The following is a 27,772-nucleotide window of genomic DNA, read 5'->3' as shown; positions in this document are numbered from 1 at the left end:
ATAACAAACAAATAAAAAAAAAAAAAAAAACCAACATTCGAACAAGAATATTATTCACGAATATGGCTTACCTATCAGAACAATCGAATAAGTATTTATTGAGAAACGCATTAATATCAAAATATAAAATAACCTATGCATATTTCAAGTATAAAACTGTAATATCATACATAATGATGCACTACAACATACCGACTAGTGTCTGATGAGGTTGCAAAACGTTTGGTGCGCTTGTGTGGACGAATCGGATTTGGACTATAGCTATGTGCATAATATAAGTCTACGGGCAACGGCAGTTATCCGATACAATCCTTATACCGCTCGCCCTGAAGCCATGTTATTACTACCGTGAACCTCACATCGATGACAGCAAAGCAATAATATTATAATAATAAACATATCTCGATATGTTTTCTAATAAACAATACAATGTCTAATTGCAATATTTAGCTGGCCGTATCGACGTGTATATCATTGTCCGTAGTATACATTTAAAAATGTACGTTTCGTTGTTAAAATAAACATTTTTATTTTCATTATTATATTAATTAGCATTCAAAAATGAAACAATTATTACTAGGTACGCGCGTGGGCCAACACCACCACTGCCGCTGCCACCGCAATGTCACGATGTACCTTTGGTACGGCTTATCAAAGGTCGCAAGATTTGTGTATGTGTGTGTCAGTGTATGTGTGTGTGTACTTAGTACAGATTATATGTAGTATCGATATTATAATAGCTACTATAATATAGCTATATTAATGAACATAGCTTTGTTAAATATCAAATAAACAATGAATTAAGTCAAGAAACGCAATATTATATAGCGTAACTAAAATAAAGGACCACAATCATTTAACTACGGTTTTTTTAAAACATATACATATAATATTATGAACCGAATAGATCATTTGAATATACACAGTTAACAATAGTTAATTAGACAATACGAAATTTTTTGACGGAGCTCAGTTTAGGGATGAGGTGCTTATTAGTGTTATGAGAAAAATTCAAAATTGGCTTTGTGAAAATAACTTATTTCACTCAGAAAATACTTATATTTTACCACAATACCACATTGCATAGTTGATTATATTTCATTAAATATAACGAGTCTATGTAGAATGTGTTTGTGATATTACAATAATTATTATTTACATAGGTGTAACTAGGGGGGGAGGGCTTCAGCCTCTCCAGAATTTCTTAAAGCCACTCTAGAATTTTTGGGTAAATATATGTGCTTATAAATATATTAGTATTAAATTTATTTTGCTCACAATGTACAATGTAAAAAAACATGTTTCATAAAAACAAATAATTATATGATAAAAATAAAAGTTATATAAAATTGTGTTTATTAGGTATTATCAAATATATATATATACACATTACTGAATGGATGCATGGAGAGATATTTATTTTAGACTATAGGCATGATAATACTAGATATTATAAAGACACGATAACGTAAGTATTATATTTATACTTATAATTTATAAAGCAATAAAAATCCCGAAGAAACAATTTGTACATATTATATATTTTATAATGAAAAGTAGTACAGAAGTAAATTAACGTAAATACTTAAATTTCTTAAGTATTTTTAACATGAAAATAAAAACTAAATCCAGACAAAACCAATGAAACGTTAATTTTTTCTATTATAAATACTTAAAACAATTTTTATACCTATAATTTTTGATGTTGAATATTAATTATTATATTAGATAACATAATAAACATTTTATATTTGTATGGCATTTAGACAAAATAAAGAATTTTTATGCATTATTAGTTAAAAATCAATCTACATTTTACTTATTATTTTTCTAGATAATTCATGTAAATTAAAACTTATAAGTTATAACTGTGTGAAAACAATTATGTTCCATTAGGTATTTTATTTTTATTTTGCTATAAAACATTTTTAGGACTCCAGCCTCCCCATCTAACTTAAAGGACTAGTAACGTCTATGTCAATGTACTAACCATGCATATCAATCTAAATCAAACCTCGTACATATATTATGCATTTATGCTATATATATATAGGCACAAATCTATAATATTATATTACCCACCATTAGACACTAAATACAATATAGTAACTTTTTTAAGATTCTTAAAAGGAAAAACAATTAATTAGATTAAAAGAATAAACTATAAAATTCTTATAAAAAATTAATAACTATAGTCTGTTAAGTATTTTTACTAATCAAATAAGGTTTTAAATAATATTAATTATTTTTAATTTAATTTTATTATTTAATTAATTTTATATTCCCATATAAAAATAAAAAGTACTGATTCTTCAATTAATAATTAATATGTAAGATAAACATATTAAATTAGTCCTTCTGAAGAATAAATACAAATAAAAAATTATTATTATTATTGTGTGTTATTATACAATGTAAATATTATATAATGTGCACAAAAATGCTTAATAATGTAAAAACGGTCGTTTGCGATTATCCGGCTACGGTTTTTGGTTACTAACGCAGCCATGTATTATTACATTTCCTTCGTTAGCGCACGCATTTACGTTATTAAATAATTTGTACCCACTCTTCATAATAATATAATATTAATATTAAAAAAATATATATTATTTAGTACGTATGCCGGTTAGGCAGAGGTGCCTACATTACATTAAACCATCATGCACAGATTTTCGTTTATATTATAATATATACATTATACATATATATATATATATAGTATTGCGTTACTCGTCCCAATTAAAATCGTTTCCCCGAACCATTATTATTATTAATACGGTACCGCAGGATCGCATAATTGGATATTCGATATTTTTCATTTTGAGCACGACGTATGCACAAAGCGGCAACATCGGTGGTATACATGATAATATAATAACAGATAGGATAAATTAAGTAGCTACTGTACTAGCTGATATAGATTTTCGTATATATATATATAAACACACTACGTTATCAATTTTATTATCGTAATATGCGTTATCGTTTTCCGTTTCTGCTACTCGAAAATCCAAACTATAAACGCACACATCGCGCATAATGTGTAGGTACTACTACTACTAATATACCTAACTTATATACTATGGATCCGCGTATGTATATATACGCCGGCAAAGTTCCAACAACTGTGTCCAAAATCAACAAATTACCCAACACGTTGCTATATATTGCTGATCCTGCTTCTGTTACGGGGACCGTTACTTTGCCACGATATTATGTTGCGAGTGTTGCGACCACGTCAAGTTGACAAACACGCGAATTTATATTATACCAAAAATAATGTATAGCCCCGAGCAAATCAATAATGTTTAACGTGAAAGGTCGTCGGGAATAATCGGGAAAAATATTTTACTAACGAACATTACGTTTTAAGTCGGAAGTTTTTATAAAATTCTGTCATCCCTCTATTTCCATCAGTCATGTATCGTTCGCTCTGATGTCGGTGTTTTTACTTATTATATTTACATGGACAAATCCATAGGATAAACGCATCATAACTAGATACACGAAAATACAATACCTATATAGCCAATCCCGTCGCCGCATAATACAAGTGAAGTGGCTTGGAATGCTTTTGAATGAATTAGGGACATGAACACTATAAATAAAATCGAATAAAGGGATGGTTGAGCGCAGCAATGTCCGTCATAACACATCATCATTGCTGTTCCTGTATTCGGGTTTTCTGTTAGAACTCAAACAGCTCGTACAGGGTTTTTCCGTATAAAGCATTATAAATCACTTATTTAATTATGTTTATAGAAAACGTGGGAGTTTCTATGTACAGGTTACAATAGCAAGGGATACTTAATGAAAAAAGGATCATAATATTTGAATGCGACGAAAACCGCATACGACAAAACATGTTTTTTGTAAATATTTCAATAGCTTCAAAAGTTTAAGTTCTTGGATAGACACGTAATTTATATCAAAAGAATCAGAAAAAAAATATACTAATCTAAAGCTAAAAATAATCATATTTAATCTACATCAATCAAAAGTTTTAAAAAATAAAAACCATATTAAAATGGTAACACAAAGCGAAATTAATTAGAGAGGAATAACTTTTGGTAACCGTGCATTTTTTTATTTCTAAACAAATTACGTATCATGAAATTAATAGAATAAGAATTTAATTTAAACATTTTAATAGTAATTTAACCTTATTTTTTTATATATGTGCATTATGCGTTATCTTAGTACATAAATAAGCTACTTTAAAATCCAAGTATAAAATATTACGTTTAGTTGATTATTAAAATGTTTTATTCTAAGAAAAAAAAATTAATTTGCTAATAAATCAAAATGCAATATTATACAAAGTTTTTATGTATATTATATTGTTTGATAAATTCGTAAAAATAAGAAACAACAAAAGAATTTGAAAAAATCGGTAGTTTTCATCTGCTTTGAGCTTAAGCTTGAATTCCAATCGTACAAACGCGCAAGTCTGCGGTGCCGTATTACTTGTAATAATTTACATTGAAGCCCCCGGGAGATCTACATAAGGACACTGAGATAAGAATATGAGAAACATGTGTAACAGAAAAAAGATAAAGAAATTGGAGAAGTTTCCATTAAACACAACATATGAGTTCTGTTAGTTCCGTCCTATAAGACTTTGAAACTACAGCAAAAATACGCGACTGGAATATAATTCATTATGTTGATGTTCTCATCATAATAATAGGTGCTATAAATTATGCGGTTGATACAGCTAATTCCGCCAAAGGCTCTCCTGTCGGCTGTCTAGCATTCTACAACGATATAAGTTTTAGTGATTTCTGAGGACCGTGCTAAGGAAAATATGCAAATCCATGTTATTATACAAAACACGGTATAAGTGCTGTGTGCGAGTGTGTATTTTTAATAATTCACTGTTAACAAATCATTGCACACCGTCATCCAAAAACGAACAAAAACAACATGTATTATTATTTATTACATACCCTTAACCGTCAACAGAATTATCAAACTGGGAATAAATCCTTTCAGGAAATTTTAAAGGGCAATTTAATGAATATAATAATTTGTATAACGTATAGTAATAATTATGTTTTATATTCATTTGTGTTTATTCCAAGTGTGATGTTGTTTTCACAAGTTAATTATATGATATTCATTTGATATCCATCGATATAATATGTGAGATATAACACACGCAACAGCTTTAATCGATAAGGCCATAATAGAACATTACAAAAATAATAATATAATAATATAACTAAAAATTTTTCGTATTGTCTTATAACCTAAATACTTTGAAATTAATAGCGATTCCTGTTTTGAATAAATTATTTAATAACATTTAACTGATATGAGATTATACAACTAAAACAATAAATTATCATTTGCTTTTATCCGTGTTTAGTGAAATATTACGTTGAAATAATAATCATTTAACCCGTAGTTTAATTTTAATCATTGTAACCATACTATAACATTAAAGTATCGTGATAAACAAAATTAATTTAATTTAGTAATAGTAATAATTATAATGGATTATAGCTATTATAAATTCAATACCTACATTGTTTAACAATTGATCTGGACAAACTCTAATTTTGAAATCGACAAGTTGTGCGGTAAACGTGCTTACGGAATGTGTTTACAATATATATAGTCGCGTATAATCTCAAAATTATCTTCCGAACTTTCCGAAAACAAATGCACGTGAAACACACATAATCGAGTTCTCTTTCCGTGTATTTGTACATATAATAACAGGCGTATTTACATTAAATTTGAGCTGTGTGTAATCAAAGAGGTGCGAATGTATACGTACGGTTAAACAAAGGTTGGTTTTACTCAGAATATTAAACTTTTGACTGGTTTTATTTGCAAAGGGGGCATTTGGTGTATACATTGTATGTACACGAAGGAAACCTACTGTAGCCTTAAAATAACAGTGTTGTCCAATGAGTGAATTATACTTTAAACGTTTCCGGTTGGAATAGTGAGGAGAAAGGACTTTTATACGGTATTATTAGTGAAATTTTCAAAGATAAAGATAATAATTATTGATCGTACGCTCGTATAATTGTATACGTACATGATATAATTTATATCATGCATTCAGCTCAACATTATCGTGTGATATATGTGTGCAATATAAAGGTGAGAGTAAGTATAAGTATGAGTTGAAACATCTTCGTTAAAAATCAATCATCAAAATAAGCTTATCATTAAAACTGAAACGACCAATATAGACCGTTATTATGGTATTTTTTCCTTATATTCTTTGATAAGAGAACCCAATATTTACTAATCTAGAGGTAATGGTAGTAAATTAATTTGTATTCAATGGTCTCCGACGGTATATTTTATTTTTTACTATCGCCCCTACACTACTATATCGTATTCGTTAGATTGAAAACGATCGGTTTTGGGTTTTCCTGAAATCTCCGCAAAACCTTTTCATTTCATATATAAACGTACCAATGAATCCTTTGGGTTCAATATTCACCAACAACTACTACGACGACAGGTGAGTAATTGAGTTGACAGCGAAATCCCAGATAAAATGTTTGAATTGACGGGAGCATAATAAAATTCAGGCATTTATTGGTAAAGGAGAAAAACGAAAGTCAAAATCAATTAACTTCATTGATCCAAAGCATTGAAATCATATATTACACTGTGTTTAATAAGGGAATGGAATAGTATAATAAAACAAACAACATTGTGTATAATTTAAAATACGTCTTAATTAAATAAAAATAATTGAAAACTACGAATCAGCAAGAAATTATTTTCGATTTTAATTTGGGTATAAATCAACATCGGTGAGTGTTTAAAATGTATTATAATAGTTGTTTGATTGTTGTGAACAATTTATTCTTGAAAACGTAAAAATTATATTGACGAAAAAACAATGAATGATATTGCCTCGTTTATGACGATATTAAAAGAAAAACAAACATGAAATACTAAATTAATTAAGTTGATTAACAAAAAAAATAAATAAAAAATAATAATAAAGGCATAGAAAAATATATGATAATAAATCCGAAATAATGGGAAATCATTTTCATAGATGTGTGATATGCAAATTAAAACTGACTTTTTCTCTAGTTGACAAAATACTCGAAGGTGTTTCTATCTGTAAGTAAACGTTTTGTTTCTCACTGTCTTTTTAAATAGTATCACATTTTACCTTTAGTGTACATTTTTAGTTATAAATGTTATAATACGGTGCGCCATATTAATGAGTACACGTTAAAAGTGCGTTTAAAAATTAAAACGAACGAACGAATGGACACAGAACATTGCGTTAATGTTTTTCGACCAATCGACACTAGATGGTATAGGTACAGGGTATGAACCATGGAGGGAATTATAAGGTAAGTGAGTAGAAGCGTTAGGGCGTTCACAAGTGTGCATCACATAAATCCTCACAAGGAACACAAACTTAAACCACAAACTCCATCAGTGGCTTGCGCCTGCATACGTTTACAAGGAGAATAATTTGAATTAGTCTCTTAAGGCCGCACCTAATAATTGATGAACAGAAGGGGCCAATTAGACGTAAATTCGTCGAAATTTCACAGATACTTAAATGATATTGTGCACGTATATTGTGGAGTGTGAACTGTTGCGTACGATTTATACGGTACGCAACCCATCGCACAGGAGGCTTAATCAATCGTTTTACGTGTTCTGTCCACATCTTTGCGGGGAAAATCTAAAATTTTAATGTGCTTCACACAGTCTCCACGGACGGACCACCAAGCAATGTGTCTCTTTATAATAATATATGTGGGTCTAAGACGTGACCATCGATGGTCGAATAAGGGTCGTCTGAGTGTCACGCGAATACCTCATTATCATTTAATAAAACATAAATAAATATCCCCTATGACGATGACAGGGAAGAGTATTGATCGAAATAAAACTTTTAACTTCAACGAGATAAGGCTAAGCTATATCGTATTATGATAGTAGTTGCGGTAGAGTGCTATTCTATGCCTAAAATACTCAGTTATTCTTCTAAATAATAATAAGCTAGGAAGTTTATACATACATAATATATAATATTAATATATATATATATATATATATATATATTGTATTAAGGTCGATGGTGGTCTAAAGGTGGCTTTCAATGCTTTCATTTGCGTCGTCCTTATTTTCTGCTAACCATTGGTCTAACTCATGATATATTCATATTCTGTGTCTGAATTCTCGAAAAGCAACACACACACGTGCGGGCGCGCGCAGGCGCACTTGTTTAGCCATCCCACAGCCTGACCCTACTCCTTACGTCCATTTCCTTCGTTTCCTTTCGACTAACCTTTCACAACCTCTCTACCGTCTCTCCTTGGTTATCGCTGACCACAAATAACCCACGTCCAAAAATGGTTAGACATATAATATTCGTCATCGTCGTCGTCACGAATACCAAATATCCAGGAGGGGGGGGGTTGCACCAGGAATTTTAGAAAATGCATTAGTGTCTCTGGAAGAAGGGTATTATAATACATCAATAAACAACGCTATGGGTAATATACATCAGAGTGAAAATATAAAATACAATTTGAATATAGCATATTTTTCTGCCTTTAAAAAATCGTCTCTAGAGAACCATAAAAAGTTTTACATCCACTTAGTTTATCATATTATACAAAAAAATTTAAACTGTTTTTAAAATGCTTATACGTATTTGTACTTCATTTCACATATTTTGTATAGTTATTACTTATTATTAATATTTAATCTCAAGAAATTGGTTTCTACTACTGATGTTCACTAAAGTAGATTATTATCAAATTTTATAGGAAATATGAAGTTCTGTATTTACTGATAAAATATTGTTTCTTCTTAAACACCTATTATGTTAATATAATTTTACTAGCTATCCCTTTCCTATTTAAACGATGGCTTCTCTGCAGTTTATAAATTACTCCCTAACTCATAAATTTTCTCTTTTCTTGTGAATTTACAATTTCAATGACTATAATTTAGTTTACTACTTAAAACAAAGCTTTAGAGTACAATGAGGTGTATAACAACAATTTTGTATATGGTGCTATCTGTATATCATGATCCTCTAGTTTATTAGAACAATTTTTTTTTAAGAATTTATTCTAAAAAAAGATAGAAAAAATAACTCATAGTGATTCAAAAAAAAAAAAAAAAAGGTATTATTGATAATAAAAGAAAAAACTTAATTAAACGCATAAAGGAATAATAGCGACCATTGTTTTACAGAAAGCTTTATAATATATAAAAACTACACGGGATGATGACTGTTTGGTGACAGAGTTAATGTAGTTTATTATATAGATAGTGGTTTTTTCATCAGATTGATTATAAAAACCGAATAAAACGCGCTTTGTTGTGAAGTGATTATTAGTGTAAACGTTCATGTCCTATAGTCCAAGAACGGAAATAAAACCGTAAAAGGCACATATAACGCGACAATATTACATCAACTCGCCTATCCCGAGTCGAATAAAAAAAAAAATCAAATAATATAAAAAATATACATATACAAAATCGTACGTCTACCGACTATATTACTTATATAAGTCTAACCTGTTGCCGTTCAAAGTGGTAAGAGCTGTGGCGGCTGCGGCTGCAGCGGTGGCTATCCTGTTGGCGTTGCCGTCGACGTTCTGGACTTGCGTGGGTGATAGTTTGGCGGCCAACGCGTTTAATGTGTGTAACATGTCGATCGGGTTCCGGGACGCTGGCCAATCGGGTCGCATGAGCTCGACGTCGCGGGTGTACGAACTCGGGGTTCCAGTGCCGGTTTTACGAACTCGCGGTGAATAGACGGGCGGGTGGACGATACGACTTTGGCAACTGGTGAGCGACGAATTCACGGTGTGTCGTACACGAGTGGAGCACTAAAAATTAGATTAACCGAGATGGACGATGCGCATAGGTAATTTTTAAAACGATGACGAAGACGGAATGTATTTAAATTATAGCACAATAAACGTTTAGATTCCGAACACCATAGCTGTCGAAGGCAAAACGGCAGAGTAGGCAGCGAAAAAGAAGATGGAGAAGAAGAAGGCGATGATGGTGTTATGCTCTCGCACTTTGGATGTCCTGTTGAGAAAAAAAAAATTTAAAGTTAGTTCGAAAAAAGTGCTATTCTGAGATCCGATTATAATATCATTATCGTTGTTTTATTGTTTATACGATTATGTGAACCAAAAGCCGACGAAAATTTTTCCCATATACTATAAACTAAATATTGACGTTTACAGCTATAATATTATTATACAAGGACTGTGAATGCATAATATGTACAAAAACATGTTCGCCAATAAATATCAAACGGATAGCTAATTTCGCGACCAACGAATAAAAAAAAAACAATAATAATAAAATAAAACAATATTACATTTATTATAGAGACCCTGTGATGCGTTGCATATGTTATAAAATTCCAAAGTACGCATCACCAAAAATATATTACGATACTATTAAGTACACGAAACAATAGACCATAGAGGACTGTCTACGACCAACGCGTGCCTGCGTCATCACGACACGACGGAATGAGAGAGCCCTGAACAATGAACATACATACGGCAAGGACAGGGTTAAAACAATCAGATTTAGAGTCTGATAACTGTAAACGCGGTTAAAGTTAAAAAAAAAAAAAAATGATGTCCCAATAGTAAAGTTTTATTGCTTTTGATTTTATCGCATACGCGAGATCCCTTGAGAATTTACAGCGGGCCGGATGGAGGCGCACACTCTCGAGGTATTTATTTTTATTTTTTTATACTTTTTCTGCCTTTCCGGCGGAGAACACGGGGACTTTATTATTTGTTTGTTGGCTTATTTATTTATTTATTTGTGTGCACCCAATTTTATCGTCACTACCGCACCGTAGTCATACGTTTTTTCTTCTCGTTTCCACGACAATAAAAATGAAATAATGACGAATAAATACGAGTCCTATAGGACCTAATAATATTTCTTTTGCCACCGTCGTAACCAATGCTATGCATCCTTATAAGTCTGCATGCACGAGTGTGTATGGCGGGCACATATAATAAATATATATATATATATATATATATACATATAAATTATATATATTGCAGTTTATACATATATATAATATATTGTCGGATCGTGATTTTCACGGCTGGGATATTTACATGCACTTAAGAGACGCGTCGTATTTCAATATTATATAAAAATATCTTAAAAAATTCAAAGTGTATGTATTTATTTTAAACACCGTCAGAGAAAATACGACTATTATTAAAAGTGTATTTTATTATTCCCATTCCTTTGACGCACTGCTAGCAACTCGTTATTTTTACATCAATAATACTCCGTAAAACCATATATTATGATAATATCGGGTGGGCAGGTGTACAGGTACGTTAATACTGCGGTGCGGTTGGACTTTCATTTTAAATACATAAAGGTTGACGGAATTTCCATTTAGTTTTTCACCGAACGCTACCCATGGTAGACATTTGTAAGACATTTCGAGAATTCCAAAATTAGAAACCTAAAAACAGGGAGGAAAAACGATTTTTCCAGTATTTGTCGTCTTCGTAATAGACGTTTTACTTCTTAAATAATAATATATAAATATCGGAGCGCGGTTCGAATACATGAAATTCGAATAACTAATTTCAAACAAACTCGAGTGTCAAAATCCCATACAGATTAATCACTATTGCCGTGACCTGTTCGTTTTGAACATTATATTTTGTATAATGCGTTTGGAAAATGTATAGTACGATAATCGTATTATAGTCCGCGTAAATTGATTCGGTCGATTCCGTGCACGCGGTTTTCTGACGTTTTCACTTTCGGTATTAACTTTCGGGAATAACAACAATACGTGACTGTGCGTACATATTACACACCAACGTTACTGTGTTATTCAACGAGTTCGTGTATATACAGTGGAAACAGCGCAAATTCCGTTGTTTCTTTCGGTTCTTGTGAATTAATAAGAGCCAATATAATTGATACGACGCGAGGTATATTTGCGCACAGTTACGGCACTACCACCACCTCCTCGATCTTCGCCGTTAGTGACGTAATACTCAGACTTAAATCGATATTATATGCAACAATAGAGTATAATTTTTCTTTTTTTTTTTTTTTTAAGGGTCCCGGAAAGTCTGTTTTTGAAATTCTATCCAAATTTATTTATTTGAAAATCACAAGTCGCAACGTTTTTCTGCGCCCCCTCCCCCTCTCGTATCCGAAATAAAAATGAAAATTTTTAGATTGTTTTTTCTCCGTCTAGCGGTGAAACAGTTAAATATGCGACACCTACGACACCCACACAACAGAACAGCATTCTTCAAACGTAGTTTGGCTTTTGGTCCTGCCTTGACGAATATTAGAACGTGCATTCAAGCGGTTAACAAACGTGTTTTTGTTTGATCAGCAAAACGTATGCATCCACTCAACAGTGAAAATCTGCATCGGTTCAATGGTTACGTGTCGTCTGCAGTGGAAAAACGGTCAAACCCGAAAACTGTTCTTTAAACGATTATTATACAACACGCGTCGGCTTAAATAATAGTGACGTTTTAATAATATTATGTTTCCTGTAAACTCATTCATGCCACTATATAAGGGTATGCATAATTATTGTTCGACAAACATATATGATTCCAATCCCTACAGACCACACCAGTAACGTTTACTCCACTAATTCTTCGAATCAAAACTATCATATTGACAGTGTTATCTTACGCACTCGTATTTTAAAAACTTTTTTAATTCGCTGACAGACAATTCGTTAAAATTAATTAAATACAAATCTATAAAATCCCGTTATCGCAGTGTCAATTTATTTCATGTAGGAAAAAAAAGAGATTATCCACACAAACTTTCACTTGAAAACTTTTGACATTTTAAGAATGGCTGGGACATTTATATAATTATCTTAAATTTGAATCACTAAGAAAATCTTTTTATCGTTTAATATAGTTTAAATGAAAATCGTTCAAATGGCTGGGTAACCCTTAGTATATTAATTAGTTATCACTTTAATTTATATGCATGACGTATTATTTTGGTTTAAAACGAAAAATTCAACTTTAACAATATTTTTTTACCGTATCTAGTTTGAATTTGAAATGAATTGTAACAATTAATAGTGTTTGTTATTACTCTTACATTTGGTATACTAACATCATATTTTATACATTCATTATGATAATTATTTTTTACACTGATTCATGTACAACGTACAAAAATATTTATCATTCATCAAAATACAATGATATAAATACCTACCAATGTTATTACGAAAAAAAAAATGATTCTATTAATTAAAAACAATCTATATTTACGTGAAAAAAATGTATTCTGTCAGATTAAAAATACACATACTTTATGTTTTGAACTTTAAAAACAAAAAATAAATAATAATGACCGGCTGTTTTAAAAAAAAAACTGATTGGTTGATCAAAACAAACTGTGTTCATTATCCGTACACACATGGTTTTTCACCCCTTTTCATTCTACCCCAATTTAAAATGAACCCCAGGGAATATAATTTAGGTCGCATCGTTATTATAGTTCACAGTTAAATCCTAGTTAATATTATGGAAAACAATAATACAATGTTGAAACTCAAGACAATGTGATGATACCTTTGATGATTATAAAATTAAAATATTTATGTAAAATAATTAAATAATTAATAATAACAAAAATTTCCAGTTGAATATTGATCACTTTTTTTTCAATCTAAAATTTATAATTTATGTGTAGTAAATACATATATTATATTATTTGTATAAAAAACTTTGGTTGATAAAATACAAGGAAAGTTTGACATTTTTATATACTGTAATGGAGAATCGACTTTTTTTTAAGACGGTCGAATTTTGCGTATTAAACTAAATATTGTTATGTAAGATTGTTGAGTAGACCAAGTTTGTTTCACATTCCGTACTCGAGCGCATTTTATTTTATTTAAATATTTTCTTATAACATTTCTAGAGTTACTCAAGTAAAAATGATATATTAAGTTATGAATATCCGATTTGAGTATATTATTATTTATAAAAAATAAATAAAAAAAATACAAATTTGTACTTTTAAACTTTTGACCTATAGAGGAATATAAATAATTTTCAAAAAAATATCAAATATTTGGCCCTAGTTTTTAAGATGATAATATTATTATGCTGAGGTCTGCTTTCCGCTGTATTATATTGTATTATTATTGTATACTGATAGATTTGCTTGAATACTACAGTCTGTTCTACAAACTCACGATTAGTGATAATTTTTAATTTTTTGGAAATTTTACCCCGACTATCCCTCATAATTCAAAAGGACTTACAAGCGCATATTCCATATACATTTAAACACATTTTGGACTCGAGATTGACGACATGTTGTAAAAGAGAGAGAATAAACACAGAAAATGCCGACACGTTTCGTCTGGTGTCGAAAAACGTTTCACGTAGCCCAATCGACCGCGCGCCCTGTTAAATGAAAAACATTTAATACAAAAATTTTAAAGGTCAATATAACATGCGTTACGAGCTCGTCAGATCTAATTATTTGAATTGTATTTTCCCTCTTTTCGCCAAGTTGTTGCTATATTTTTCTAGCATACGCGAAAACAAAATTCGACTGTATGATTGTGTGTGTGTGTGTGCACGCACGTTTGTAACGTATATTTATATATTATTATTATTATTATTATTATTATTATATGTGTGTAGTGTGTTAAGGTAAAAATCGAACAATTTAATCGTTCAACCACTTATATTCTAATTAATAATATTATTATAATAGACAAACGTTGTAAAATGAATACTACGTCTTGTTAAAACGAAAAATAAATGTTTGTGCATTGATTTTTTTAATTACAACGAAAATATATACAATCTGTATTAAAACCAACGTGTGAGTTTTCAGACTGTACACTCGAAAGTTGGTCAATCGTGTACGCCAGTTATTTGTGTTACACCCTGTGTGATGCCGCCGTACAACTACTGTCGTATACCACTAGTGGTAGTCAGACCGCCATACTCGGACTTTTGCTATTACCGACAGAACACGTGTAAATATAATACAATATGTTATACTTTGCAATCAACCGTTGTGTTGTACCCCCGCAGAACAAATCAAAATGTACTTGGTACGTGTAGGTGGATTCGAAACTGTGTCTGCGGAATTCCGCGGCGGTCACACGCAATACGTTTTTCTGCGAGGCAAAAAAATATAACTGGCCGGATGATTTCTGTCGGGATAACCGTCAGCACATAACGCAGAAAATAAACGACATTTTTATTTGAACTAATCATAACTCAATAACAGTGTAGTCCACAGACACACGCTCTTTCGTCCAATTATTATAACGGTACGTGGTGTACGCGGATTAAACGAGCTTATCCCGTATCATGCATTATTTATCAAAATAAAAACTGTATTGCACTCTCGATCGTAGCCCGTCCATGGCCAAACACTAGGCGGCGCAAACGCTCAACACATATTATGACCCCCCTCCCCCCCCTCTTCAGCCGAATGACCTTTATAAATAGATCTGCGACGTGTTGTTTCCCGTTTTCTCATCGGTTTATTTTTTTCGACTTTCTTGTTTTCTTTTTTCCATCTTTTTTTTTTTTTTACACGAGTACGTAACACCAAAAGAACGTATTTATATTCATTTTCGCTTCGAGTTCCTATACTCTCTCACTGTATTTCTCTCTCACTCTCTCTCTCTCTCTCTCTCTCTGTTACTCGTGGTATATATTCTCCTCCACACGTCTCTCTACCGCGGTCATTTAATTTTATTGCCTCCGGCGTCTAATTTAAGAAATCTCGCAGGAAATGATACACGACGGCGACACGCCGCGTAGCCATGGACATCCAAACATGGGCTTCGGGATAGGATTCATTATATTAATATTGTTATTAATATTTATTTTTATATACATTTTATGTACGTTTCGCTTTCCGTTAGTAGAAACGGAGGCGTCTCGAACAAGCCCTTAACTACACGCGCCCATCAAACTAACACGAATTATGTATAAAATGCTCAATCATGTCTAACATGCTTCTTTATGATAATTACGACACAGCGATAAGGCAATTCATTTTCTCACAAATTAAATAAAACATATGTACCTATACTAAAAAAGTGGCATTTATAATTTTTAATATAAATAATGTACTCAGTTAACTACTAAATGTATACATAATGTATATAGTTTACAGCACAATATTATGGATGATTAAATTTCAAATAAAAAATAAAATTATGTTTTACTTATGATCATCGGTAAGTAAATTAGAATAATTGTAATTCCGGTAATTAAATTCCATTTAAATTGGCTCATTTCCACGATGAAAAATATATATGTGGAACATAAATTCTTTGAATATTCTATTTTGACACCATTAATTTATAATAATATGTGTATCTGTTATTTGATATTCATTTATTTCAACTAGATACTATCTATTTCGTAGTATTTCTAATAAAATATTCAAAATTGAATTCTTGGTAAAATGTGCTATCTCTATAATCCTATAATATATAAATTAAAATAATATACATGATTATAATATAACTTATAAAGCGAAGATAATATCTTGTATCTCTGAAGAAAATTAAATCAATTACATTATATTATATTATATTATAAAGTTAGTTTTGGACCTAAACCCATTTCGTGTATAATATCGACATATCTCAACAAACTAAAAGTGACCAAGCCAATAGTTCTATATCACTAAATTGATTGATAGCCAACTTTATTATTCTATAAAAATTAAAAATTGACTTCATTTATTATATTTTATAGTCATTATTAAAACAGAATTATACTTTGTTTTAAACTCTAAAAAATTTTAATCATTTTTTTTTTTTTTTTGCAAATTGAATTATCTTTTATTAAAAAATGTTAAGCATTCAAATTATGTAAAGCCAAATTAATAGCAGTAAATATCGTAAACCTATTTTATGCCTACATCATTCCATTATTAATATTTCAAGTGTAAAAAACCATTCACTAATATTTTAATTTCACATATCTGTATACATAAGTATTTATTTCGGTAAAGATGTACAATCATTATTGTTTGAAACATTAATTGCTAATTAGTATACACGTACGGTGCATGATAATATATTATAACTTAGTGCTGAGTATATATTTAACAATTGATAAAGTTTAACGCTTATTCTGATGTTCCGTAAAATGTACAATGGAATATATAATATATGAAATACTGATGGTTAGTAGCATCCGCTGCTAAAAGAAGTTGGGAGTCAAAAACTTTTCCTCAACTCCATTATCAACAGTGTCGGAATCCAGAGAGTTATAAATTACACCAGTACTGTCAAATTGTGGAAAAAAGTAAACAATTTTAGGGCCCGAATTAAGCGCAAACAGGTACTTTGAAGTTTTGACTTTCAATTTTTTCGTCACACAGTTTGTGCATTTTTAACGAGACGGCAGTTGTTTCCAACTTATAGAAATTCAAAAACACTGTATACTCTCAGAAATCCGGGTAGATGAAAAATAAACTGCTCAATGTCACCGGGTGGTATAGTGCCATCGCATTTCTCAACCCGTGGTATCAAGTTTGGTTAGTGTAAGAAAAAAAAATAAAAGGTTATTAAGTTACGGTAATGGTACGTGAAAATTGTCAAACTGTGTAAATAGTACGTGGAAATAAAAGGTTTAGAACCGCTGGCATAGCACATAATACTATAATATAGTGTAGGTAAAAACAAATCAATTTTTAAGATACGACCTGTTGTTATATTTTGTACAAGTGTGTAGACAAACGCCGTAATGCGATATTTTGACGAGGCGCATTATAAAACAAAACGCGTAGATACTTGCGCGAATCGTCTGCATTTCACAAGCCTATAAAATAACCAGGACCAGTAAAATGCTTCGCGCTACCTATATTATGTAGGGTGCAAAAATGTCTTTGGGCCTCGAGGACTATTTTGTTTTTCGTTCGCTTGTAAATTCCGGTAATCCTAAGAGGATTGTGTTGTCTGTATAATATTCGCGCGAATTCTCATAGACGGCATAGAACTTACGAGTAGATTATTATTTATGCGTGCGAGTCCATCGACGACGACCGAGACGATGACAACAACGACGTGCGCTTTTGTTACTCGTCTGGCCGTGTCTCGAGAGTCGCGGGCGCGAAACAAAAGAAGGATTTTGCGTTCGGGCCCTTCAGGAAATATAATACGCACTCGTACACGCTGAATTACGCACTAGATTATTCACCATTTTTGCGGTGCTGTTCCGCCCTTAAAAAAAAACGGACCCTTGTTTTTCTCATCGATTTCTTGAGTGGAACTACATCATGATGTTTTTTTTTTTGATAATTTTTTTCCCCTACATTCGATTACACTGACAAATATAATTATCATACACGGAAAAAATTATAAATCTATGATCAAAGGTATTGATGCAGTAATATTTTACACCATATGTTACATATAATGAACGAGAAAAAAATGTTTATAGTTTATGAGACGATAGTGGACTATTATAGGTAAACGGAACGGCATTTTACCTCTGAAAACGAGCCTGTGTATCAATGTGGCAAACGATACATGTTTAATAAGTATAATGAACAAATAATTATACTAAAATTATAACAACTACAATAATTATAATAAAAAAGAAAAAATGTCCAATAGTGTCGTTTATTTGGCTGTTTTATTTTTTATTGCGTCATAGCTCTTAAAGGTTGTTTATTACGCTCCTCTGTTGAGATTATGGGGTGATAATCCAGATCCTCATCCCGACATTCCTAACATAAAATTTACAATAAACCTTTTATTTGTTTTCAAATAAAAACAATATAGATTAATAAATTATTTCACACAACTCACGAATTAATAACTAGTTTAAAATATAAAAATGTCAAAATACACAATCCTAATGATTATTAAATAGGTACTATCCGTTAAATACATTCATATTAATATTTATTTATTAGTCATGTTTTATTACTTGTTCTTAATAAGATTAGATACTATGGTTTTATAATAAATACCTTCTATATACGTTATCATCAGCAAAAATATTCAAGTTTTAAATTATTATTATACAAATCGTTAAAAAGAATTAAAGATCAGCATAGAAGAAACAACTATTTAGTGTACTGACAATGGTTATCATAAATTATTGAGTTATTATTTTTACAAATACATGAATTAAATCATTCAATATGTATTAATTTATATTATAAAAATTAATATAAGTATTTTAATTTTATTCCTCTAATAAACCAATAAATCAATATTTTCATGACTGCATACTCTTTCATATATTTTGTAAGAAAATATAGTGTACAATAGAAAATAGATTCAAACATGGAAAAATAAAAATATTTCAATTTAACGATAATGCTTTTTTCTATGTTTAAAAATTTTTGAAGTTTACATTCATATCATTTTTTTGTCTATTTATTAACTACAACAATGATAATATTTAGTTAAATTTAGATGTTTGATAAAATAATTTTAATATTAATTTATCAAATGTAGGTAGATAAGTATACCTATTTATTTTTAATTTAATTGATTATTATAGTAGGTAACACAATAAAAGTATAACAACAAACACTTAAGTTTTAAGAGTGACGTAAATAATAAATATCGCAATACTGAGTATAAAAAAAAAATTGTATAATATAGCTTTTATTATTTAAGACTTCAAATATTAATATACATAATATCTCGTTTTGTTATCAAATATAAATATTTAAACATTATTTTATTCGAAAAATATATTTATCTAAGTGGATATGTGTGTCCAGGCCATATAATATAGATGTATTATTGATTCAAACCACAAAGAAAATAAACTTTCTGATAGTTGAATTGTTAATAGGGCAAGTATACTAGTATACATCAAGTATTAAATATTAATAATTTCGTGACAGTTGGTTAAAATTTGAAAAGTGACCATTCGTAAAAAAAAAAAAATATTAAAAGAAAATGTTTTTTTTTTTTTTTTTTTAAAGACTTACTAGGTAATTATTTATTTTTCTTTTTAGAAAAAAAGATAAAAATAAAAACTCGAAATAAATTGTTTTAAAAACAAAATAATATTACTAAAACAGTATGTAGTATTTGAAATGTCAATATGAAAGCAACAAAGCGTAACAAAATCTTCGCATAAATAAAAACTTATATGAAAACAATAAAAATGGAGTGTATAAAGTACAAAGCATATTTTCTGTCAGTAGATTATATTTCTCGGACGTTTGTATACAGCAGTGAGCATAATTTACGCAGTACGCAGGAAACAAATTCAAAGTAAGACGACGCATATATTATGTAGATAAAACGATTGATTATAATTAAAAAAAAAACAACCTAAACTCTGTAGTACTTCGTACCTATGTATATTATGTAGCTATATATTTTTTGATTATTTTCCATTGAAACTATACGTAATACCAACATTGTGAATTATCAGGTGTATGTTTTCCATACATTTAAATTGCATAAATCAACATCTGAACCAATACAATTAAATATCATTAATAGTTTAGTTGAATAGAAAACGGTTGTAAAATACAATCACAATTATTCCTATTACACATAGAATATATTCTACAAGGAAACGTGGGCGTCGATTATTATTTTTGCTACATTTTAGGGGCGACCTTTGTTACAGCGATAAACGTTGCATTATCATTTTACTTTATTGTTTAATGGTGAGAGCTGACGGCCGACGTGCTGTTGCGCGCGTGATAATCCTCTCCACCATGCACCATTCACAGACATGTGGAATTTTAGCACGCTAATTTCTTTGCGTTTTTCATTTACCCGTTTCCGGGTACTTGTACAAATTCACTGCTCTTGAACATCTCTTCCATGCCCCCCCCCCCCACACACACACAAAAACACACGTATCTATGAGCACATCATCGTTTTCATCACTCAAATAAATTACTTATATAATATAGCTCCGTCTGGCAGCGGAAATAGAATATAATAATATTGAAACTAGAGCAAATTTAAATGTTTAAGTATTTTTTTATTTTTTACACCAGACAGGATACACTCAGATAAATAATCACATTCAAAGTTGTAACCTTTTGAGCCACATTTTGTTTCCTGCAGCACCGTATTAATATAGTGTAAAATACTAAAATAGTAATACTTATAATGTTAATTTATCTTAAAATATTTTAAATAAACATACCATAAATAATAGTTTAAAAAAATATTTCACGTCAATATACCTATTATAATAGTTGATTGAAATAATAATAAAAAACTTTCTTGAACTTAAATACAATATTTTATCATATATTTTACTTAAATGATTATTATTTTTATATACCTATGCATTATATATTATGTTTGAATAATTAAAAAATCAATATGTAAAAATGAGACTTACGCAATAACTCATAAATAATTAACGAAATTATAATTATTACAAGTAGACAGAATTCTTTTCAAAGCGTTATCAGAAATCCATAAGAATTCATACGGGTTTAATCGCGGTCGAAATGAACAGTTTTTTAATTGAAAACGAATAGACACTTGTTTTAATATCAAAGTAGGTAATCTACCTATATAGTTGTCATATACAGATATAAAATATTAAAATTACATCTGCTCATGAACACCAAATGAAATACACGTAGTTACACATTTCAATGCATTTTTACATTTAAAATATTATTTATATTTTTTATATAAAACTTTTAAAATTCTTGATTATGAAAAAGTTTCTGAACCTTTGAGAACATTTTTTCCTTTGAAATTCAAGAATTATTAACTTATATACATACAACATCAGCGTATTATCAATTTATGAAAAAATCAGTTCGTCTTTGTGGTGTAAATTATACAATACTTTGTACAATTAAAACTTTTTTTTTGTTTTGTTTCTTTATTAGGTATACTGAATCATCATAAATCTAGCATTGTAAACCTCATAAGTTTGTCAACGACACTAGAACTATACATAATTAAGAAATACGATAAACGGATACATATTAATATTTATGTTAATAATTATTGTGATACCATGTGTGTGTATGTGTTATTTAGTGAACATTACGTGCATCCCATGCAAAAACTTTGGACACAAACAACATAACGATACCACAAACTTCAATATAGGGTGGTACCAGCCGACGACGGATGTTGTATGATATAATCGTTTGTAGTATTTTATGAAAATAATAATTTTATGACTATCGACTCCATCGGTTTTAAAGCAAACACATGCGCATATTTTAACAAAAAAAAAAAAAAGAAAAAATGAGTATTATTTACGTTGTAGACAGAAACACGCAGTAGGCGATAACAAAACCATTTATTTATCTCCTATATAATTTATTACAAGTGGTATTGAAATGACTAATAAACTGTGTACCACTATCACTCTATACCGTTATCAGTACTTATGATGTGTGTGTGTGTGTGTGCGTGCGCGTGCACAAGCATGAGCAACATGTCAAATCGGCTTATCGTATACGCCCAAATAATATCCGTCGGTGGTTAATATCGAAATTGAATGAACACGTACGTCAGAATATAATATACATCGCAAGTCAAAGGAATCGACGGGTTTATGATGAGAGAATGAGGGTGCACCAATCGACCGAGGAGGGTTAACTTTGTTCGGAGAACTTTTGTTTTGCGCATGATTGACGTGCCAAATGAAAGTGCCTGGAAGACTATAGATAGGAAGTACACTACTACGGTATACAGTGGTAACGGTATTAGTGGTGTCGGTAGCAGTGGGGTAGTGATGGTAGCAGCGCAGCGGTAAAGAGGGATTAGGAGTCAATGTAATTTGATGACGACAACGGCGATGTCGAACACCCCGCCCAGTTATCCGCACTAATGATTGATGACGAGCAAACATCACTATTGTATACGTATACACTCGCACGCTCACCCCACCTCATCCACGTTCTACAAAAACGTATACAGACAGAAAATACGTCGATGGGTTGCAAGCAAATTTTCGTAAAAGTCAGGTCGTCGAACCCGCCCTGAAGTTATCTGTCCCACTACTCTTGGCATTCAAAAAATACAGTTAAAACTATAAACTGTGTACAAATTTCCGCTACTCTCCATATCTGCATGTGATCCACATCCCGTATACCTATGATTATATTATGTACACTATGTACAGTATACATTGTACACGTACCAGTAGCGAAGTACGTACATACGGAGATTTAAAAGCCGTTGGACAAGTCATGGTGTGTACGACGTCAAGTTTTAATATTTAATAGGTAGTAAAAAAATACTAACAGTTAACTCTATTGATTTAACGAATATGAGTTATTAGAATATAATTATTACTATAATGCAAAATTATACATCAATAGCATGATATATCAGCCTTTATATTATTGTATAATATCAAAAAACATCAAAAAAGTAATAATTAATAAAAATGTGTAATGATTAAAAAAAATTACATTCCTCCGCAGCTCAGTATAAACATAAAAATCGTATTATTTTTCAAGACAATATTGCAGAATCCTTAGAACGCAGCCTATATGAGATTCTCACTAAAATTTTCAGGTTTCGATTGATATTATAATAGTTATAAATATAAAAAAACAACGCTGATTATTTTTCTTTGGAAAAATTATAACCGTCACATAGTTAATATTACGCGGTCTCAGAATAAAAAAATAAAAATATTTACTTGCATACTGCACAATCGTATGAATATAACAATGATATAACCGTTATATTATGATGGCTGCTTCAATAATATCACATCACCGATTTATTATTATTCGCAAAATCGAAATTTTATTTCGTATAATATTATATATATATACATAAATACAATATATTATATAATTTAATAGTATGATTATCGAGTAACTTGTGTGTTTCAATAATAAATATTATTTAGATACGTTCGAAATATACTTTTATTGGACAATATATATAAATTATAAAATTACAGTTGTACATAATATTATGTATAAATTATTCGCGTATAATATATACATGTATAGTTTCGCAAACTATAATAAAGCGGACGGCCGTTTTTATCCCCTACAAAAATCGTTTTATTGCTGCTATTATTTTTTACTTACGTAAACTTCAAATGTTTACGGTCCCAAAGAATAACAACGGGATATATAAGGTTAAGAAACGAGCGTAAATTATGTAAATTATCGTTTTCGAGTGATAAAGTAAACGACTACACCAACCGTATCTTTACAATATATCCGCCGTTGATATTCATTATTCAAATAGTGTTTATAATAATCACACAATAAACGAAAACGTAATAATTGTAGCAAGTAAAATAAATATGTAGGCACCTATTTTTCGTCTGAAATCATATACACCTGTTCGAATTAGCTAATCTGTTAACCAGGCTAAAACATAGTCGGTGGCTAAACATAAGTCTTAGGTACGCGGTATGGTAAATGGTAATGCCATAATAGTATTATATTTAACGTTCAAGTGTCGTAGTTACACAGAATATTGTAATACTATCAGCGTTTCGACGGTTTATTTGATTTGGTTCTCTTTATCTTGGGTGTGCCGGCTGATTGAACTTAAAGATTAATACTGAGCAAACAAAAATGAATGGTTCGGCCAAGGAGGAAATATAGTCAAGTGAAAAAAAAAAGAAATTTCTTATGGAACAACGTAATATCTAATCACAAATACGGCACTTTGTTTATTACAAAGACAATAGTAATCGATTGTGTGTATAAATGATTGTGTGTGTGTGCATATCGCATGTGTGTGTAAACACAGTCACAGGAAATCATACAATGCTCACGGATTTTAAGATTTTGTAATTTCTATGTGCAATATTCTAAAACAATAAAATGCATTATATACATGTTATCATACATTAAAGCCCACTCATAGTTTAATATATACCGAAAACGTTAATAACATTTTTAGAAGAATATTGATTACTTGAATTATATAGAAAATAAAATAGTTAAAAAACCGTTATAAATTAAGGGCTTATGCATTGTCTTTTTTTAAATTCAAATGTGTATTTGAAGTTAAAAAATTTCACTGACGATGAACTATTGAAATAGGTTTTACTCTTAAGTACAGTCAAACAAGTATTTGAGTGTAATGCAAGTTCAGAACTATGTCTCGAAACTATTAACCAAAGAGGGGTTGAAAAACATCCTTGAAAATATAAGTGAAATTACATTTTTTATACCAACCCATAAAAAACGTTTTAAGTAGGCGAGTTTTCAGTTTTAAATGAGTACTAGTAAATTAGAAGTATGTAAAGAATGTAATAGAAAAATAAATGAATCAGAAAATTTTAATGTTATCGAATAAAATAGAATATTTTTATCTTAAAATACTATATTATTTTTTTCAATGAAAGTATCCCGCGAAGTATCAAAACAAAACTATGAGGTATAAACAATAAATTAAGAATGATATTTTCAAATTAAAATTATTTACTAAATACAATAACATTTTTAGTACATAATAATTAAATTAGGTATTAAAAAATTAAATAAATAATTAAGTAAATTATTTATTTATTAAAAAATTAAATAAATTATTTATTTATTAAAAAATTAAATAAAAGATATAATAAGATAAAAATGTAATATTATGGTGTCAATAATATAATGCTGAATTTATGAAATAAAATACTGTTACGAGGACACATTATACACGCTTCGTTTGAAGAAGCAATCACTTCTTTCTTGACATTTTCAATAAAGTAAAAATAAAAAGAGAAGATGATTATAGGAACAAATAACAATCCAATTGTTTCTGGCAAATATTAAATTCGCTAGTGGAAGTGTGGAACAAACAGTGGTGGAAGCCTCAACAAGTGTTATAGAAACCGTACGACGACAATGACGAAGGCACATAACACAAGGGATTTGTAGGGTTTTACTGGCATAACAAAGTCGACAAAAAAACAAAAATAATAAACTGTCCAGAGAAAGAATATAATATTAAACTGAACGCAAATTGGCATTTTTTCTTTTTACTGTTGAAACAAAATTAATCAGTATTTTAAAGTTGGGGATGGGTAAACGCAATGGTTTCCGGAGAGGTGGGTAGGACGAGTGATGAATACTAAATGAAGACTACATCAGCGATGGGGGACCGTGTTTTTATTAATTTAAACAGATATTTATTTTTTTTCAATTCCCAATAGCCAAAACTTTAAATGACATGACAATAGACAGTTTTTATTTATTTTTCAATGTGATTTTAATTAAAATGTAATGATCCAGAAGATAAAAAAAAAAATTGAATATTAAAATCAAATGGTAAAATGTTGAGTTGGGCACGTAGAAGTCCTCAAGGCACAGTTACCATGTTTCCTGACCTTTGACCTCTTTCACCCTCTACTTATGTTCACTATTACAACTGCTAACCCCATAATTTACTTTTTTTCATATTACAAAGAATACTATCGCATGCACCCTCAACCTTGTTATCTCTGGTGTATGAATTCCTTAGCTTTACACTGAGATAAACTGTAGGGGTGAAAAAGGCTCCAAAAAGGTAGAAAAATATACAAATTCCTGTTGTATCCCATGGGATTACATTGCTAAAAAATAATATTCTCGAATACCGCCGGATAATAAAATGGGTTTAATTTTTCACTTGAGATTCCTGAAAAATCGCACTAATAATTTTATATTATGTGATATAGCTACACTTAAATTGTTTTTTTACTTAATATTATTTTCCGGCGTTTTCTCGAATTTTGAATACATTTTTTATTTTTGGACAAAAAGCTTCATCAGAGGCATTGTTAGTCTACAAAGTGAGCTTCGGGGTGCTTGCGCCAAACATTAGCATTATACCGATATTAAAAAATGCATATATTTAAATGAGTAATCGACATTATAATTACTTTATAACCCGTTTTTGTTTCTTTGTTTGCTGAAATATTTTCTTTGAACCGGCCACGCACCCCGTAGCCCACAGGATATCATAATATTTTAATGTACATAAAAATTAAATGTGATGCACAAACCAATGGATAAAATAAAAATCCCAACTCTTCAGCGACACAATTAGATGACAGTAAATAAAATAAATAAATAAAAAAAACAGTGACGGAAGGACGGACAGACACAGACACCACAAGTAAAAAATAATAATAATTATAAATTAAGAAATCGATTTAAGACTTTAAAAATAATATACAAGGGTTACACAAAATAAGAAAAAAAACTTTTTAATAAGAAAAAAAAAAGAAAATCAAAAAAATTTATCCTAACTCATTTTTTTTTTTTTTTTGCAACGTGTATCCCGCAAGTATTAAAAAACAAGTAAGTAATATCTATATATAAATTTAAATTAAATTTTTTTTTTTTTTATTTTTTAGACACGATACGCACAACGACGAACACGACGAAATTATTTTATACGAAATCGAGCACTGACGGGGGCGGCGAAAACGACAACAAACTGATGGCGCGACCCGGCGTACGACTGGCCCGGCCCCCCACGAGTACGAGCGGTCGGCGACTTGTTGTAGTCGCGCTACCCTCGTGCGTTCGGGTGTCGTCGTGTGGCTCGGTCACGGTCGCCGACGCAACATTATCAGTCCTGACGGCGGCGGCTGCGGCTGCGGCAGCGACGGCTTGGCGGTTTATTTTTTTTCGGTTTTTTTATTTATTATTTTATTTTTATACTTATTCGTTTTAGGACTTGGGTCACCGAACCGACTGCAACCAGTTAACAGATAAAAACGATAATAACAACAATAATAACAGTATTATAATATTGTTATTCTGTACGCACAGCAGCAATGTATATTGTATAATATCACTATAACGTTAAAATAAC

The 27,772-nt window shown here is 30.3% G+C and overlaps 1 protein-coding gene across 9 annotated transcripts in view; it reads right to left on the bottom strand.

Annotated features, from left to right (window-relative positions):
* LOC112597662 (CUGBP Elav-like family member 1) overlaps positions 1-27,137 on the bottom strand; it is a 174,744-nt gene extending 147,607 nt beyond the window's left edge. For 8 of the 9 annotated variants that reach the window (XM_025343797.1, XM_025343806.1, XM_025343801.1 and 5 more), the window contains exons 1-2: positions 26,955-27,137; positions 9,541-10,062 (exon numbers count right to left, since the gene is read on the bottom strand). In XM_025343797.1, coding sequence (XP_025199582.1) covers positions 9,541-9,713 — 173 coding nt within the window. In that variant the 5' untranslated portion in view covers positions 9,714-10,062; positions 26,955-27,137. Of the gene's footprint in view, positions 1-9,540; positions 10,063-26,831; positions 26,924-26,954 lie in introns of those variants that run through there. The other variant, XM_025343799.1, reaches the window with a different exon arrangement.
* Between the last annotated feature and the right edge of the window lie 635 nt (positions 27,138-27,772).

The sequence above is a fragment of the Melanaphis sacchari genome, unplaced genomic scaffold (genome assembly GCF_002803265.2).
Source record: "Melanaphis sacchari strain LSU unplaced genomic scaffold, SCAv2.0 Contig43_pilon_pilon, whole genome shotgun sequence".
NCBI classification, from domain to species: Eukaryota; Metazoa; Arthropoda; class Insecta; order Hemiptera; family Aphididae; genus Melanaphis; species Melanaphis sacchari.
This window is presented reverse-complemented; position numbering and strand designations above follow the sequence as displayed.